At 42.0% G+C, this 18,014-nt stretch overlaps 1 protein-coding gene across 2 annotated transcripts in view; it reads right to left on the bottom strand.

Moving 5' to 3' along the window:
* Window positions 1-1,759: 1,759 nt before the first annotated feature.
* Window positions 1,760-18,014, bottom strand: part of DOK5 (docking protein 5) — a 175,248-nt gene continuing 158,993 nt past the window's right edge. Inside the window, exons 7-8 of one of the 2 annotated variants that reach the window (XM_009437437.4) lie at window positions 8,909-9,029; window positions 1,760-2,516 (exon numbers count right to left, since the gene is read on the bottom strand). In XM_009437437.4, coding sequence (XP_009435712.1) covers window positions 2,452-2,516; window positions 8,909-9,029 — 186 coding nt within the window. In that variant the 3' untranslated portion in view covers window positions 1,760-2,451. Of the gene's footprint in view, window positions 2,517-8,908; window positions 9,088-18,014 lie in introns of those variants that run through there. The other variant, XM_009437438.5, reaches the window with a different exon arrangement.

Genomic DNA, 18,014 nt, shown 5'->3' with positions numbered 1-18,014 from the left:
GGCTGGGCATGGTGGCTCACACCTGTAATCCCAGCACTTTGGGAGGCCGAGACAGGCGGATCACTTGAGGTCAGGAGTTCAAGACCAGCTTGGCCAACATGGTGAAACCCCATCTCTACTAAAAATACACACACAAAAATTAGCCGGGCGTGGTGGCACGTGCCCGTCATCCCAGCTACTCAGGAGGCTGAGGCAGGAGAATTGCTTGAACCTGGGAGGGGGAGGCTGCAGTGAGACGAGATAGTGCCACTGCAGTCCAGCCTGGATAACAGAACGAGACTCCATCTCAAAAAACAAAACAAAACAAAACACAAAACAGTCTATGGTTGCTTTTGCACCAGAAGGCAACAGAGACCATATGACCCAGAAAGCCTAAAATATTTGCATCTCAACTCTTTACAGAATAAGTTTGCTTTCCCCTAAGGAAGCCAGCCTTAGGGATTTACAAAGCAGATTCAGGAATCAGATTACCTGGGTTCAAACATGAATCTATCATTTAATAGGTAAAAGATCTTGGGCATATTAATTACATAATTTAGATTCCTTGAGCTCAGTTTCCCCATCTGTAAAATGAAGATAATTATACTTACCTCATGGAGCTATTGGGGCGATTGAGATAATACCACAAAAGCACTTAGCGTTGTGCCCGGCCATAAATAAAAGCTGATAGCATAACCGAATCGAATGCTGTTTTCTGTCAATACATTTCTTTTCTTAAAAATCCTCAAAGAGGTTCTCACTTCTAGTTACCTACATTCAGCAACATTTCTTTTCACACTCATTAGCTTGAGGCTTGCTTCAGTAATTTTAACTTCATTAAAATTATAATTATTTCTTTAATTCCATTTCCTTTATCTACTTCTTCAACGTAATTCTCCCATTGGCTGCCAAGGCCCTGGGAATCATGGAGAATCTCTGATGAGACAGTCTTACAGAAAGAAAATAAATAAGAACCAGATGAAGTCAGGAAAATGAACAGTGAGGTAATTATCAAATGTGCCTGGCAAACCAAATTTTTAAAAGACAAAAATGAAGACCCCTGAGAGAAATAGGATCAGCTAAAATTGTGTGAAAAGTAGCTACAGAGAACCCAGAGAGAACACAGATGCATTTCGGGGAAGCCATTAGCACTAAACAATTTATATACCCTAATCTACTAATTAATTGTTAGTTGAATTCAATCCTTTCCCCAGTATTTCTCAACCGCTTAAAAAACATATCCTGAGCAGCAATGTGCTAGGAAATCCCAGCTAACTCAGATCTATAAAACTATGCATTGCTTATCTGAAGTTCAAATTTAATTGGGTATCCTGTATTTTATCTGGCAAAGAGTAGTGAACCAGGCAGGCGCCATCCCTGCTTGCTCTGCAGCTTTAGAGGAACTTTAGGTGCTCACAAAATTCAATTCACATCCAGCACTGACCTCTTTAGAAGTTCATGGCCACTGGGGGCCCATTCAGCAGGTGTCACTCTATGATATTTCCAACTTGATTTTCTTGTGGTACTCTTCTGGAATTAAGGTCTTTGGCAACAAAGACTGTGTCTTTTGATTTCTATATCCCTGAACTCCAGTACAGTGCCGGAAACTCATAGATGCTCAATACAGACCACATTAATGAATGAGTGAGCAAATGCGTGAATGGTTGAATTCATACTAGACACAACACACAATACACCCACAGCTCACATGCAAAATGTCCACACACCCTTCAGAAATACCTAGGATAGAGAAAAACATGTTGCCAGAATCAAAAGAACATATGGGAGAAGAATGATCTTTTATTTTCAAATGTTTTATGAAGAGACTCCGAACAAAATAAAGGCTTTTAAAAAGGGGGGTAAGGGGGTGCGGAAAGCATATGAGAGAAACTGTAACCCTGTAAACAATACTAATGGGTTCTTTGAACGAATAGTTTTGAACAGAACAGATAAGAGTGAGTCAAAGCACTGATTTAACTAATTGGTGATATAATCAAATATAATTTCCAGTAGTTAATCAGAACCACAGTAATAATAACTGAGGAATAGGGTGCAAACAAATAACAAATAATTAAAAGCTATTTTATTGTCAATACTGACTGTCATACAACTGAAACACTTGGAAGGAAAATCACAAGTATCCACAAAAGGACAGATTCAGAGAAGTGCAAGGGACAAGGTATCTACAATAGAAAATCATTTCGTGACATTGACTTCTTTCTGTCCAGCTGTAAAAGAGGGAACACAGAGTCAATATCAATAGAGCACATTTCAATTACACTAAGAATTTAAAAAAGAAAAAGAAAATAAAGAAAATTATTGTATTGCAGAGTTTTCCAATGACCACACAATTAGCCAGGACTTTAAGCTTCTTCTCTTGGTCGTCATTTCCCTTGCTGTCATTCTGTGACCTCCTGGGTGAATCTGTGGCTGACACATCGTAAGTGTGTTAACAATTCTTGGCAGTTACTGTCAGTGCTCAGATCTGTAGGCTGGAAAAGTCTCTGTTCGATGAAGCTTCAGAGGGCTGGAAACATCTTTTCCAAAAAGAATTTAAAATCAACAGTTACATTTCAAGAAAGCCCACAATCAAATTAGGTGGCAACAACTTTCTCTATAACAGAAATAAGTAAATGTACTTAAGGCAGAATTTTTTCCAAAGGCCTCTCACAATGATATGTAAATGAGTCACAGAGATTGCATGATTTACATATCATTTGCATGTGGCCTTTGGGCTGAGCCATGGTCAGTCCATTAGCAATTATTTTCTTCCTTAATTTTTCATCTGCATCAATCCCCATATCCAGGGTATTTAGGAGAAATGAGATAGAAACAGAACTATGGAAACTTTTAGCTAGAATATTCTGGAAACCTGAGCAGCAATAAGGCAGTCTTATGCTTATACTTTGGTAATCTTGTAAATGTTAAGGAGAACTTCCTAAAATTCATTTAGCCTTTATTATTTCAGGTTTAGATTTCAGACCAAACAGAGTTTAAAAAGTCAAGAAGGCAACATACAAGATCCCTATTAGCCCCCTTTGTGACATATTAATAATATAAGGGTTGTCAAGCATTTTCTAGAAAGAGCCAGACACTAAATATTTTAGGTTTTGCAGACCATATGGTCTCATTGCGGCTACTGAGCCCTGCTGCCTGTAGCACAAAAGCAGCCATAGTTAATATGTAATGAATGTCGTCCTAATAATGCTTTATTAATGAAAATAGTCAGCAGGCTGGATTTGGCTCACAAGCCATTGTTTGCCAATCCCTGTAGATAATGCGTCCCTGATTTAACAAAAACTAGAGGTTCTACTGCCACCTACTGGCCAACGGTTACCGCAAGCAAAGAAATGCACACGGCTAGGTGAAGATCTCAGGACTCACCGCAAAGCCTTCGGAACAAACTTCCGCAGCCTTGGTGAGTAAATGTGTGGATCAAGCAGGCACAAGAAACAGGATTGCAGCCAGTGGAGCATGTCCGCCCCACCCACACACATTCAAAACAATGTTGTTTTTATTTTATTTTATTTTATTTGTATGGTTTTTTTTTCGCCCCAGCCTCAGTGCAGTGGCGTGATCTCAGCTCACTGCAGCCTCAACCCCTTGAGCTCAGGTGATCCTCCCCCCTCAGCCTCCCAAGTAACTGGGACCACAGGTGTGTGCCACCACACGTGACTAATTTTTGGATTTTTTGTAGGGACGGGGTCTCGCCTACATCCACCAGCCATGTGGCCTGGAGTAAGACCTTAACCTCCAAAGGTCTCTCTGTTTCTTCAGTCATTGAAATGGAGACGATAGTCCCACTCTCACCAACTCCCGTGGTTGTCAGGAGAACCCCATAAGGCTACATGGAAGATGCCTGGTTCAGTGACACAACTGTTTAGTGCCACTCTTTGATTTCCTCAAATTATCTTAGGTCCGATTTATGATATAGGTGCCTAGTTTTTCTTGTTTTTGTTTTGAAACAAGTGATGCTATCTTCCAAGGCAATTCCCACAGAAGAGTTCTGAAAATACTGGAGCAATGAAGCACCTTGGCCTAAGGGTAAAGATTGCTGAGATGATAACTTTGAGAAGGAGGTGAGAGAGTTAGAGGAACATTGTACTGAAGCCAGACACTCCGGTGCTCATGTGCAACGGCCTTGGGGCTAGTCTCCCACTTCCTCTCCTGTTCTCTTGCAATCCCTTGAATGAAAATATCAATTAAATCTGACACTGCCATGCTGAGGACCCTCTAATGCTTCCCCTCACACTTAGAATAAGCACGTCTTGATTACCTGTATTCACCACCCCGGCTGTCTCTTTATGTCCCTTAGGCACCAGCCACACTGGCTCCTTCCTGATCTTTGAATGCCCGCAGCTCATTTCTGACTCAGGGCCTTTGCATTTGCCGACCTTTCTATGGAGAATGCCTTCCCCTGGCTCCCGGTATGGCTGCCTCTTTTAGACTTAAGGTCTTGGGGTGTTGCAGGGGCTTCCACTGACTACCCCATCTCAAGAAGTCCCTTTGTCAGCGTCTTCTCAAAACCAGCAGCTCTGCCTCACTTTCTTTATCATAAAAACTTTCTTTTCCACTGTTCCATATACCAAGTCTGAAATTAACTATGTCTGCTTGATTATGGATTGTGACTCTCCATTAGATTATAAGCTCCGAGAGGGAAGGAATATCCCTGCCTAGGAGTCCCAGGTATGTCTGTCATCTAGCACAGCGCTTGGCCTAAACTAGATGCTCAATAAACGTTTACTGAGTAAACAAAGAACGGATGGATAGAAGAATGAGAGATAAAAACCTTAAAATCTTTGTTACTTACTAGATAGGTAGTCTTGGACCCATTAATAACCCTTCAAATTCTCAGTTTCCTAACAGCAAATGAGAATAAAATACCCTTTCAGGCAGTTGTTTTGGGATCTAAATGAGATCATGTATGTTAGGTCCCAGTGGAAAGCTGGTACACAGTAGGTCCTCAGAAAGAGTAGCTTTTAGAAAGACCCCATTGAATATGGCTTGTCTCCCTCGTAATGATGAAATCTGAGATTTCAGCACTGCACTGGTGGCACGTGAATGCTTATTCATATAACAAGAAGGAAAAGAAGTTTCATGTCCAAATAGATGTGCAGAGCTTTGGTTTAAACAAGTTTAATCAGGTTTTTCATTGCAGGGCATCTCAGAGCCCTGAAATTATTGATTTGTTTTCTGACTCTCCATGAGAACTTAACATGTAGTATTTCCCCCAAACGCGTTTGACCACAGTACTTTTCTTAGGGGAAAGGTGCTGTCTACCAGAGTTAGCTTTCCAAGGAACATAATTTGGGAAATGCTACTGACGTAACTGCTGTTATTTTACCCAATGCATTCCTAAAAGAATCCAGTGAATAGTATTCAACATAAACTTGTTGATTGCTTCTGTAAGTTTCTTCCATAGTTTTCTTTTTTTTTTTTTTTTTTAACTGAGACAGAGTTTCACTCTTGTTGCCCAGGCAGGAGTGCAGTGGCATGATCTTGGCTCACTGCAACCTCTGCCTCCTGGGTTCAAGCGATTCTCCCACCTCAGCTTTCCGAGTAGCTGGAATTACAGGCGCCCGCTACCATGCCCAGCTAATTTTTGTATTTTTAGTAGAGGTGGGGTTTCACCATGTTGGCCAAGCTTGTCTTGAACTTGTGATCTCAGGAGATCCACCCAACTCGGCCTCCCAAAGTGCTGTGATTACAGGTGTGAGCCACCACGCCCAGACAGTTTTCATTATAAACCTACTTCCAATGTTGATTTTGTATCTGCATAATCATAGAAGAGAATTTCTATGAAAATTTTAAAACGACGTGGGAGAAGCAGTGAAGGTAGATTATGTATGTCTTGTGTGGCACGTGTCAAAACCAGCACCTCCCTTTCCCCACCAAAAACTGCAGTAAAATGATAATTCCCAAATCAACCAGCAGGTGGCTCTCGAAGACTACATTTGAAGAAAATGACCATTATTCTCAAACCAATTTGTTAAATTCCTCCTTAAGGGTCTGTATGATTTCCAACCTTAACCTCCAGATTTGCCAGAAAAAAAAAAAAGCCTGAAATTCATCAATGTAGGTGAATTGGCAAGAGGAATTACAACCCATAATCACCAGCAAAACAAGAAGAAATTAAAGGCTCTGTAACTTCATCATATGGCACACCCCAGGCCCCCAAGTCATTAACTTTTCCCAATCCTATTTCCTTTTCCTAAGGGGGATGAAAAGTAGGGGAGAGGGAAGGTAGGTAGTATAGGTAGAAGAATAAAACTTTTTTTTTAAATGTACTTGTTGTTTAAATAGCCACTTTTGATAAGCAAGATAATTTTAGGTACTCTGTGAACATCTTTTAAATCTTCAATACTTATTATTTATTTTATTGTCTATTAAAAAGCATAACTAGCTGGGTGCAGTGGCTGATATCTATAATTCCAGCACTTTGGGAGGCCGAGGCAGGAGGACTACTTGAGCTCAGAAGTTTGAGACCAATCTGGGCAACATAGTAAGACACCCTCTCTACTAAAAATAATAAATTAGCTGGGCTTGGTGGCACACACCTGTAGTCCCAGCTATTTGGTAGGCTGAGGCAGGAGGATCACTGGTGCCCAGGAGGTTGAGACTGCAGTGAGCCATGATCACACCACTGCACTCCAGCCTAGGCGAAGAGCCAGACCCTGTCTCAAAAAAAAAAAAAAAAAAAAAAAAAAAAAAAAAAAAAAAAAACAGTATAACCAGTGGATATAACAGTATTAAGGTAGTAAAATATGCTTTTTTAAAAAAAGTATATTAAAATAGAAGAGAGTAAAATCGAGTAACATTCTGGTATGTATATGACAAAAATTGTGATGATATAACTCAAATATTGCAAACATTTTTGAAGTTTAAGTGAGAATCAGTGGCATTGTGACAACCCAATCTAACTCTCTCTGCAGAGAAATCTTGGAAGGTAAGCTTATTTGTCAATTATTAATTCAGTCGTTTGCTCAGCTGCTCACAGAGGCACTCAGGATCTTTTTTTTTTTTTTTTTTTTTGCAGCATCTGCTATGTGCCATGCTCTCTGCTAGTGAACAGAGCACAGAGTCATGAAAACTAAAATGTAAATACTCCCAGTGCTTTCTTAACATTATGCATTCTTTCAACAAATCCTGATGGAAGGCATACAAGGCGCCGGGGGATAAAATGATAAAGACAGAAGGAGGCGCAGCTCTCCTGCCCTCCCGTACATTATTGCTTCCTGGGAGAGCTGACCATGAGTCAAGTGGCCACATAAATATGAAATGAAAACTGGCCATCATCTGCATCTTATGAGTGCACATAATCAGAGATGTCCACTCAAGTTACAAGAAAGTCCTGAGGGCTTTCTTGGAGCCTGAGGGGCGCTGGAGGTGAGACCTGGAGGTGAGCAGGAGTTAACTAGGATGAGGGACGGGCACAGCATACAGGAAAAGCTGCCTGGGAGAGAAAGGACCAACAGCAAAGACTGAGAAAAAAAGGCTGTTGTGACCAGGGTTCAGAGCGGGCATGGAGGACTGAGGGTTCAGAGCGGGCACGGAGGACTGAGGATTCAGAGCGGGCATGGAGGACTGAGGCCGTAGTCTTCCATGGTCATTCATTCATTCTTGCATTCAATTATTCAACAAATTTCTGCACGTAAACTACGTGTAGTCCAGTGCACGCTATTTCCAGTTTGGTGGTCTTGTACCTCATCATTAAAGAGTTTTTTTGCGCGGAACTTGCAGTGAGCCAAGATCGCGCCACTGCAGTCCAGCCTGGGCGACAGAGCGAGACTCCATCTCAAAAAAAAAAAAAAAAAAGTTTTTTTACAAGTATCCCCCACATAGGTGCATAACATAATAAGCTATTCTTATGTACTATGAAATGAAAAACAAAACAAAACAAATATGTTTGAAAGGATAGGTTTAAATAGAATTTTTTTTTTTTTGAGATGGAGTTTTGCTCTTGTTGCCCAGGATGGAGTGCAATGGTGCGATTCTGGCTCACTGCAACCACCCCCTCCCAGGTTCAGGTGGTTCCCCTGACTCAGCTGGGATTACAGGCACATGCCACCATGCCCAGCTAAATTTTGTATTTTTTTTAGTAGAGACAGGGTTTCACCATGTTGGCCAGGCTGGCCTTCAACTCCTGACTTCAGGTGATCTGACCGCCTTGGCCTCCCAAAGTGCTGGTATTACAGGCATGAGCCACCACGCCCGGCCATTTTAAGTAGATTTTTTCATGGTTCATGTTGTCCACACTATGGGCTGTTCTGCATCATGCTTCAGAGACCACTTCTCTAGAAGAAGAGCTTACTAGGATTTGCCTAAAGTCATTCAGCAAACCTGAAGCCATGGCTTCTGGCCTCAGTCCAGGGCCCCATCCACCAAAACATTGGCTCCTAGACCTGAGCTCTTGGGAGAATCACCTGGAGGACTTGTTCAAATACAGGTGGCCTGGCTCCACCCTCAGAGCTCCTGATTCAGTAGGTCTGGGGAAGGGCATGGAAATTTGCATTTCTAGCAAGACTTCAAGTAATGCTGATGCTGTGATTCATCAGTCCACTACATCATTTCTTGTAGCCTGGTCCCTGGCCCCTCGCCCAGACCCTGTGTACGGTCTGTTAAAAGTGCAGATTGCTCAGCCACATCCTATGCCTTAAGATCTAGAGTCTCTGGGGATGAAACCCAAGAATCTTCATTTTAAGTGACTTCCCCCCGCGACACTGTGATAGATACAAATATCTCTAGAGCCATACAGATATTTGGCTCTACAAAGATTAAGTGCCTCGTGTGTGAGGCCTTGATGGGGGTCCTACCTTTGGAGGAAGGGCACTAACCAGCTGGCATGCAGCAGCTGCGAGTTGAGCTGAGCCCCCTCCCCAGTACTCCCAGGCCTGGCCCACACCCTGGACACAGGTAGCCCCACGCTTACCTTGCAAGCGGTAGAGCTGTCCCGTGCTGTGCTGCCGTGTGATGTGCTGCCAGTAGGCGCTGCGAGGCAGGGGCACCATGGTGCTCAGCGAGGCGGCCCGCTCACTCATCTTCATCTGGAGCTGCAGCCAAAGGGAAGAAAGTTGTGCGTCAGGAACACTGGGGCCGAAAGTGACCTGACTGAGGAAACAGGAGAGCATGGAGTAAAAGAACCACAGAGCTGGCCAGGCTGCAAATCAATGAACATCGATTGAAGGTGGTGGGCATGGTGGCCAGCTACTGTTTTTGCTTACTTAGCACCATCCATTCTTTACCCTGCTGGCAACAGTGCCTTGATGACGTTCCTTTGGGGAACCTCCCTCCAACCCAGCTAAGTCCCTCCAGTCCCGGTGGGGCTGATTCCCCCATTCACTTTAGGGTTGGGCTGGTGACCCATGCCAGACCACTCCGAAATAATTTACTGAGACATTATTAGCATTTTTGTGGAAGAGAGAATCAGCAGAAGTAAGCTAAAGATTTATGACTGTTTTCTTCATTGCTCTATCCCCAGAGTGCAGAATATTGCCTTGCATGTAATAGATATACAAGTAACATGTGTTGAATGATTTCTCGTGGAGTTGTTAAGAGGCTGGAGATGGGACTGGAGCCTATCTTGGAACTACAAAGGGACCACGTGACAGTGAGTAGACACCATTCAGAAGAAGACAGCCAAGAAAAGCAGAGAGATCTTCACACACTCCACTGAGACCTTGGATCCCGCTGAATCCAGAGGCTGGCCCCAGACTTTTCAATTGTATTAGCCATTTCATTCTTTTCAGTTTGGGTTTTTTTTGTTTTGTTTTGTTTTTGTTTTTTGGTTTTTTTTTCAAATGGAGTCTTGCTCTGTCAGCAAGGCTGGAGTGTGGTAGCACGATCACAGCTCACTGCAACCTCCGCCTCTGGGCTTAAGCAATTCTCCTGCCTCAGCCTCCTGAGTAGCTGGAAGTACAGGTACATGCCACCACGCCCGGCTAATTTTTCTTTATTTATTTATTTATTTATTTTTGTATTTTTAGTAGAGATGGGGTTTCTCCACGTTGGCCAGGCTGATTTCGAACTCCTGACCTCAGGTGATCCACCCGCCTCGGCCTCCCAGAATGTTAGGATTACAGGTGTCAGCCACCGCACCCAGCCTAATTCTTGTCAGTTTAAACTGACTTGTGTTGGGTGTTCTGGCATCAGAAAGAAAAAATAAAAGTCTGTTTGAACAAGTATTGTCGACAAATCATTGTTCCAGACATTGAGGGAGGAAAAAAGATGAAATGGCTTTTGGCAGCAGGCAACTCTAAAGACACAGTTCTAGTCCCCCAGATTATCAGAGAGCAGTCAACAGCCTGACCAACCACATCCGGGAAATAATTATACAAAAGAAGGAAAGTTTCAGAGAGAAAAGAGCCTGTAGGATGGGTAGAATAAAAGGAAAGGTGAACGGGGTCAACGCATGCAAGAAGAATGGGGGTGCAAGTGGAAGCAGACCTCCAGGCACCCCCGTATCTGAGCCCTGGTCTTAGACACAATCATGACGCAGGTTGATGATGCCACTGTGTAAGAAGTGACTATTTGCAAAGTTGAATTTCCTGGATGCTTGAATATCAAATAATCCATTCCCATCTTTAAAAAAATTCACCCACAAAGATTTATGCAAGATGTTCATTGGGAGGTAATTTCATATTGGCGAGAGCTGACGGCTATTTAAGTATCCTCCCATTCGAGGCCCAGTTAACTACAAATAGGCACAATGTAATACTTGGCAAAGATGGAAGATTTACATGAATTGGAAATGAAACATTTATATGTCGTACCACGAAGGAAACACAGGGGGTTACAGACCTAGCGCAATGTCATTTTAGTTGCTCATATGAAAATTGTTGGCATTACACACCTATCCATTTGGAAAGTATGAGAGTTTGATGAGATGATACCTACTTAGACTTACCTAGTAACAAATAGGTAAATGGGAAAAATGGAGATGATGATGATGATGATGATAATTAGAAATTGCAATGCCCATGTTAGGATTTTTTTTTTTTTTAATTTCCAATATCTTAAAGAAAAATAAGTCTCCACTGTACACATCCCATCAGCATGGTAGTTTCAGGCATAATTCACTCAGTAAAGCCAAAATAATAGGAGGCTTCCTATGTCGAAGACCAAAACTCATTGTAGTTCATGAGATTCAACTTGAAAAAAAGATTATAATATTCACTCAAAAGAAAATTTAATTTATATGCATTGAATTTACATTTGCTGAATCAAATTCCCTGTCCCTATCGTAATTCCACAATTACCAAAACATGCCCCCAAGTGGAATCATACAGGATTAGATTCCATGAGGATAACTTTTCCTAAAAATAAACTTTTAGATGAAAAGGTCCAAAAGCTAAGTACTAAGCTAGTAGAAAAGTTCTGCAGCTGTTTCTTGTTTTTAATTTTTAAAATGTATTTTTAATGGACAAATAATAAGTATGCATATTTATAGAGTACAATGTGATGTTTTGATCTATGTACATACTATAAAAAATTCATTTGAGCTAATTAACATATCCCTCACCTTGTCAACTTCTCATAGTGGTTATTTCTGTATACATGAAAGTCTAAAAAAATCCAAAACGATTTACCAGTGACTTTTAGTAACATTCTATTTCATTTGCATGGAATTCAAAAAATAAAAGAAGGAAAAGAACTCAATTTAGAGGTACTGGTTATTTGATTTTCTTGATATAAAGAGATTCTATTTAATTTAACAGAAAATTTCATATAAAGAAAACATTTGTGGAATACTAGTCACTTCAAATTATTCACTACTTCACTGCAAATATATTTAGGCAGCCCAGCATGATTTGACTGTATTTTCAGAAAGCTGATTTGGGATCAAGAGTGAAATGACAGCAATGCCGCATTTTGAAAAGGAGAATGGTACAAAGCCGGGCTCTCTAGTTCTTTCCCAACCCTTTGGAAAAATATCTAATTTTATGAAAGAAGCATTTTAATTGTCTTTGGACAAAAAGAAAAGCCTTATAACAATGCAGAAATGTCTGCATAATTGTGTCAGGGAGAAAAGACGCAGGAAGTCATTTGGTGAGAATCCAGTAGGCAGGTTTCCGCTCCCTCTTGTGTGACGCTCTGAGTCCCTCTATCCTTGATATCAACCACCAGTGGAGGGCCACAAGTGGCACTGATGTACCGCCCTGGTGGAAATAGCAGTTAGCACTCATGTTTGGAAGAGTCGAAATTGGGTTACCTGGAGCGCTGCAGGTCCTCAAATAACGTCAATGCATTCAGCTTTGTTTCATTACAACTTCGATGTGAATATAGAAATCTGTTCCTGGCAGGGTCACTGTCTGTGTCGATTTGGCACGTTCTCCCCATGCCTGCTTGTGTTTTCTCTGGGTCCTCCGCTTTCCTTTCATATCCCAAAACTGCCTGTTGGCCTCACTGGTGTGTCTAAATGGTCCCTGTCTCAGTGGGTGTGGGTATGGGTGAGTGTGTCCTGAGACGGGAGGGCATCCTGTCCAGGCTGGGTCCCATTTGGCACCCAGAGCTGCAGAGATGGTGGGCTCTGGCCACCCGTGACCCTGAACTGGAACCACTGGGTAAATAATCGTCTTGTTTTGATTAATCTTTCTCAAATGTACGTATAGCTCACATTTATTTCAATGTGTAATATTAGAAGTGTTTTTGTCTTTATCTAGAAGTTTGGTAATGTTTTTGTAACCAGAAATATGCCATAGGAATTTAACTCTTCTTTATATCAATCAGCCTATGGGAAAATTGGTTTTGCTGTATGTCCTTCTGCTAAAGCCACAGAATCTATCAACAATGTTAAATGAGGATTTAGTGTATTTGGAGAGAAGGATTACAGTCTTCCTACTTAAAAAATATATTTTTATATAGTTTTTTTTTTACAATAGATATAATATCTTCACATTAACAAGTAAAAATAAAAATTACCCTGAGCCGTAGAATTGTAAAGTATGGGGATTTCCCCTGTAAGGTGACACAGAAGTTCTTGAAAAACCTCCCATTCACAAAATTGTGGGAAAATTCAGGGGGTGGGTTGACCATTCAAATGTATGCCTATTTACAACCAGAGTCATTGTTACTTTGGGGGACAGCTTGCACAGCCCAGCTAGACTGGAGGTTGATTTGGGGTTATAAAAAATGTAGAAAACACTTGATTGGAAGTGCCAGCTTGAGGAAGTCCAGGTGACAGAGGTGGAGAAGGGGCTATTGCAGAAAGCTGGCAATGGTGGCTGTGCAGCCACATGAACAGGAGCTGAGCAAGACTGCAAAGGCTGGGCACACCCCTTTATAGGGAGGGAGTCCAGGGACCTGTGCTCATGGCTCATCTTCTGGAAGAGGCCATGCCTGTGCACCAGTCTGTAAGTACCTTTTCCTATCCAGCTTAAGGTTACAATTTCACTCCTTCTAATCTGGGCTTCCCTTTCTTAGAAAAAATTGCTTAGGAACCAACACAACCTTAATATTGTAATGAATTTCCAATTTTTCAAATACATCTGAGCTCAGCGGCAATATAGAAGTGGTGTGGCTGGGCGCAGTGGCTCCTGCCTATAATCCTAGCACTTTGGGAGGCTGAGGTGGACGGATCATGAGGTCAGGAGTTCAAAACCAGCCTGGCCAACATGGTTGAAACTCCGTCTCTACTAAAAATACAAAAGTTAGCCAGGCATGGTGGCAGCGAGCTGAGATCATGCCACTGCGCTCCAGCCTGGGCGAAAGAGCGAGACTCAGTCTCAAAAAAAAAGAAAAGAAAAGAAAAGAAAAGAAATGGTGTTATGGTGGAACAAACTGTATGCTACACGTGACCCATACTCCTGACCCCGTATAACCTACTAAAATCATGTCCCTGGACTCTATAAAAAACAACCACAAAAATTACAAATAACCCATTTTGTTTCCTATGTCAAAAACTTAAAAGAATCATGGAACATTAGAGTTGGAAGAACCATGGGGGACATCCAGCCTAGTCTCCTGAGTTAACCGGTCAAGGGACTATATATCCTCATGCTAACGGCCAAACTTCTTAGATTGGGGGACTCTGATCTTGACACCCTTCCCTTCTCAGGCCTCAACATAGCCTAAACCACACCATTCAGCCCAGCCAGTTTCAACAGCCTGGAAATCCATTGCACATCTGCTCCTAAGCCCAAAGGTTCTCCCCATTTAACCCATATGTGGTTAAATTCTACCTTCCCTTCAGGAGTCAGCTCAGGAATCACCTCCTTTAGATACTCTCCTGATGTCTCTTCTCCTCCCTTAATAGGATCAGGTGCTTCTACCAGATATCTCATCATTTCACTGTTTTGTGATAGCCACTAACCTAGCCTTCCTTCTGCTCTAGACCATGAACTGCTGAAAAGTAGGGATTATCTTTTTTTTTTTTTTTTCGAGACAGAGTCTCGCTCTGTCACCCAGGCTGGAATGCAGTGACATGATCTCGGCTCACTGCAAGCTCCGCCTCCCGGGTTCACACCATTCTCCTGCCTCAGCCTCCCCAGTCACTGGGACTACAGGCGCCCACCACCACGCCTGGCTGATTATTTGTATTTTTAGTAGAGACGGGGTTTCACCGTGTTAGCCACGATGGTCTTGATCTCCTGACCTTGTGATCTGCCCGCCTTGGCCTCCCAAAGTGCTGGGATTACAGGCGTGAGCCACCATGCCCAGCCAAAGTAGGGATTATCTTTTATCTCTGTATCCTATTCCCAGCACCTAGCTAGAGCCTTCAGAGGCTTAACAAATGTGTGATGAATGAATGAATGAATGAATGAACCCAGGATTTGCCTAAGTAGCAGAAAATTGTCTTGAAAAATAAATCCTAACCAAGCTATCAAATTAGAAGCACTGTTAGCCCAAGGCTGAATTCATGCTGAAACTTTAGGTCCCAGTTAAATTAACATGGCTGTAACTGACTGTGGGGAACGTGGCAATAAGACTACTTCACTCGACTTTGCCATTTAAGTGATGAGCAGAAGCAGGACCTTGGGGAAAGATCTTTCTTATGTGTATATGCACAATCATTTAAGACTATCCAACAGCAGGGGAGTTTAGCACTGAACATTTATTAATTCTATTAGCAGTGTTAGCTCAAGATCCCACAAGAGTAGAAAGACAAGCCTTTGTGAAAGTCAAACAAATGCCTTCTTGTACTTCAACACTTGAACTTTCCCTCTAAACAGCAGGAATGCATGCAGGTCTCTTCCTAACCTGGCCTAAGTGAGTCAAGATGCTGCCTGGTGGCATAAAATACTTAAAGCAATCAATCGACTTATGTCATCAATTGGGTTCTGAATGCACAAAAAGCATCATGCTGCTGGGGAGAGAAGCTAACCATGCAGTAAGAGACCCATGTTACAATGTAGAAGCAGAAGATGCTTTGCTTCATGGGAGTTGCTTGGGCTTACAGGTCTCTTTTCTCATGGAACTAAGAGACCCATGATGAAACTGTATACAAATTAACAAAAATATTCAGATTGCTATAAAAAGAAGAATGAAGTTCTGATATGTGCATGTATGATTCTGAAAACATTGTGCTAGTCATGAAAGTCCAGGGATTATGTTATTCCATGCTATGGTTTGAATGTTTGTCCCCTCCAAAAGTCCTGTTGAAATTTAATTGTCTTGTGACTGTTTTGGGAGGCGAAACCTTTCAAAGGGGCTGCCATTATCTTGGGAGTTCGTTTGTAACCACCTAATGAGTTATTCCTGCCCATTGCACAAATAAAATCAATTCATGGAGATCATGGCATTGCAGTAAAGAAAGAGCTTAATTGATGTGAGGTCAGACACACCACGTGAGAAATGGAGTTATTAGTCAAATCAATCTCACCGAAGGCTCAGAGGTCAGGAGTTTTTTAAAGACAGTTTGGCAGGCAAGGGGTTAGGGGATGGGGGCTGCTGATTGGTTGGAAATGCAATCATAAGGGTGTGGAAAATGGTCCTCATATGCTGAGCCCACTTCTGGGTGGGACCACAGGACTAGTTGAGTTACAGGTCTAGTGGGGCCATCTGGTTGTCAGAAATGCAAAAATCTGAAAAGCCATCTCAAAAGGCCAATCTCAGGTTCTGCAATAGTGATATTATTTGCAGGAATAATTGGGGAAGTTGCAAATCTTGTGGCCTCCAGTATAATGTCCGGTCATTTTTAAACTACATCTAAATCTTAAAAGAACTGAGACCCCTCTCATCCTCCTAACTTGGCCTTTCATTAATTTTACAAGGGCAGTTTAGTTTCAGGGAAGGGCTATTATCATTTAAACTACAAACTAAATTTCTCTTAAAGTTAGCTTGGCCCATGCCCAGGAATAAATGAAGGCAGCCAGCTTGTGAGGCTAGAATCAAGATGGAGTCAGCCATGTCAGATTTCTTTTACTGTCATAATTTTTCAAAGGCGGTTTCAGGTTTATTATTGCAGGAGTAGGTTCATCCCCTCCTGGTCTCTCTTCCAGCCCTCTCTGCTCTTTCACCACATGATACTTTCCACCATGTTACGACACAACAGGAAGGCCTTTTCCAAGGTGCCAGCACCTTGATCTTGGACTTCCCAGCCTCTAGAACTATAAGAAGTAAATTTCTGTTCATTATAAATTACCCAGTCTTTGGTATTCTGTTATAGCAGTAAAAATAAACTAAGATATTCCGTTTACATAAAATGTCCCAAATAAACAAATCCCTAGAGAGAACATAGATCAGTGGTTGCTGAGTCCTAGAGGGTACTGTCAAAAATATTTGAGAAGATTTATTCTGAGCTAAATATGAGTGACCATAGCCCATTGACAAAGCCCCACAAGATCCTGAGAACATCTGCCCAAGGTGGTTGGGCTGCAGCTTGGTTTTATATGTTTTAGGGAGACATAAGACATCAATCAATACATATAAGATGAACATTGGTTTGATCCAGATAGGTGAGACAACTCCAAATGGGGGCTTCCAGGTCATAGGTAGATTCAAAAATTTTCTGATTGGCAATTGGTTGAAGGAATTTATCGAAAGGCCTGGAATTAACAGAAAGGAGTATCTGAGTTAAGGTAAGGGGTTGTGGAGACCAAGGTTTTTATGATGCAGATGAAGCCTTCAGGTGCCAGGCTTCAGAGAGAAGAGATGGTAAATATATCCTATCAGAATTAAAAGGGCACCAGACTCTTAGTTAATTCTCTCCTGGATCAGAGAAAAAACCTGAAAAGGGAAGAAGATTCTCTACAGAATACAGATTTTCTCCACAAGAGACACCTTTGCAGGGTCATTTCAAAATATGTCAAATAATATATTTTGGAGTAAAATACTTAAATGTCTTTCAGGGCCTGCTATCTCTCATGTTAGTATCTTACTCCTACAAAGAGTCTGTTTTGTCAGTCTTGATGTCTCTGTTTTAATGTTAATGCTGGTCAGTTTTGCCTGAACTCCAAAGGGAGGAGGGTATCATGAGGCATGTCTGACCCCCACTTCCCATCATGGGCTGAACTGGTTTTTCAGGTTAACTTTTGAATGCCCTTAGCAGAAGAGAACAGGAGTCCTTCCAGTTGGCTGAAGAGCTTAGAATTTTATTTTTGGTATCCAGGGGTGATAGCTAAAGGAGGTGGGGTTTCTTCTTAGGGTGATGAAAATGTTTTGGAATCAATTGTGATAGTTTCACAAACCTGACTACATTAAAACCATTAAATTGTACAGTTTGAAAGGGTACATGTGTATGGTATGGTACATGTGGTATGTTCATATCTCAATAAACCTATTACCAAAAAAATAAAAGCAGATAGTAGTATATGCCCTAAAGATTATTTTAAAAGCATGATATTAATCCCAGCACTTTGGGAGGCCGAGGCGGGTGGATCACGAGGTCAGGAGATCGAGACCATCCTGGCTAACACGATGAAACCTCATCTCTACTAAAAATACAAAAAATTAGCCGGGCATGGTGGCGGGCGCCTGTAGTCCCAGCTACTCAGGAGGCTGAGTGAAGAGAATGGCGTGAACTCGGGAGGCAGAGCTTGTAGTGAGCCGAGATCGCACCGCTGCACTCCAGCCTGGGTGACAGAGGGAGACTCCATCTC

The sequence above is a fragment of the Pan troglodytes genome, chromosome 21, assembly GCF_028858775.2.
Source record: "Pan troglodytes isolate AG18354 chromosome 21, NHGRI_mPanTro3-v2.0_pri, whole genome shotgun sequence".
Taxonomy (NCBI): domain Eukaryota; kingdom Metazoa; phylum Chordata; class Mammalia; order Primates; family Hominidae; genus Pan; species Pan troglodytes.
The sequence above is the reverse complement of the archived record's forward strand: the minus strand, read 5'-3'. Positions and strand labels throughout refer to the sequence as shown.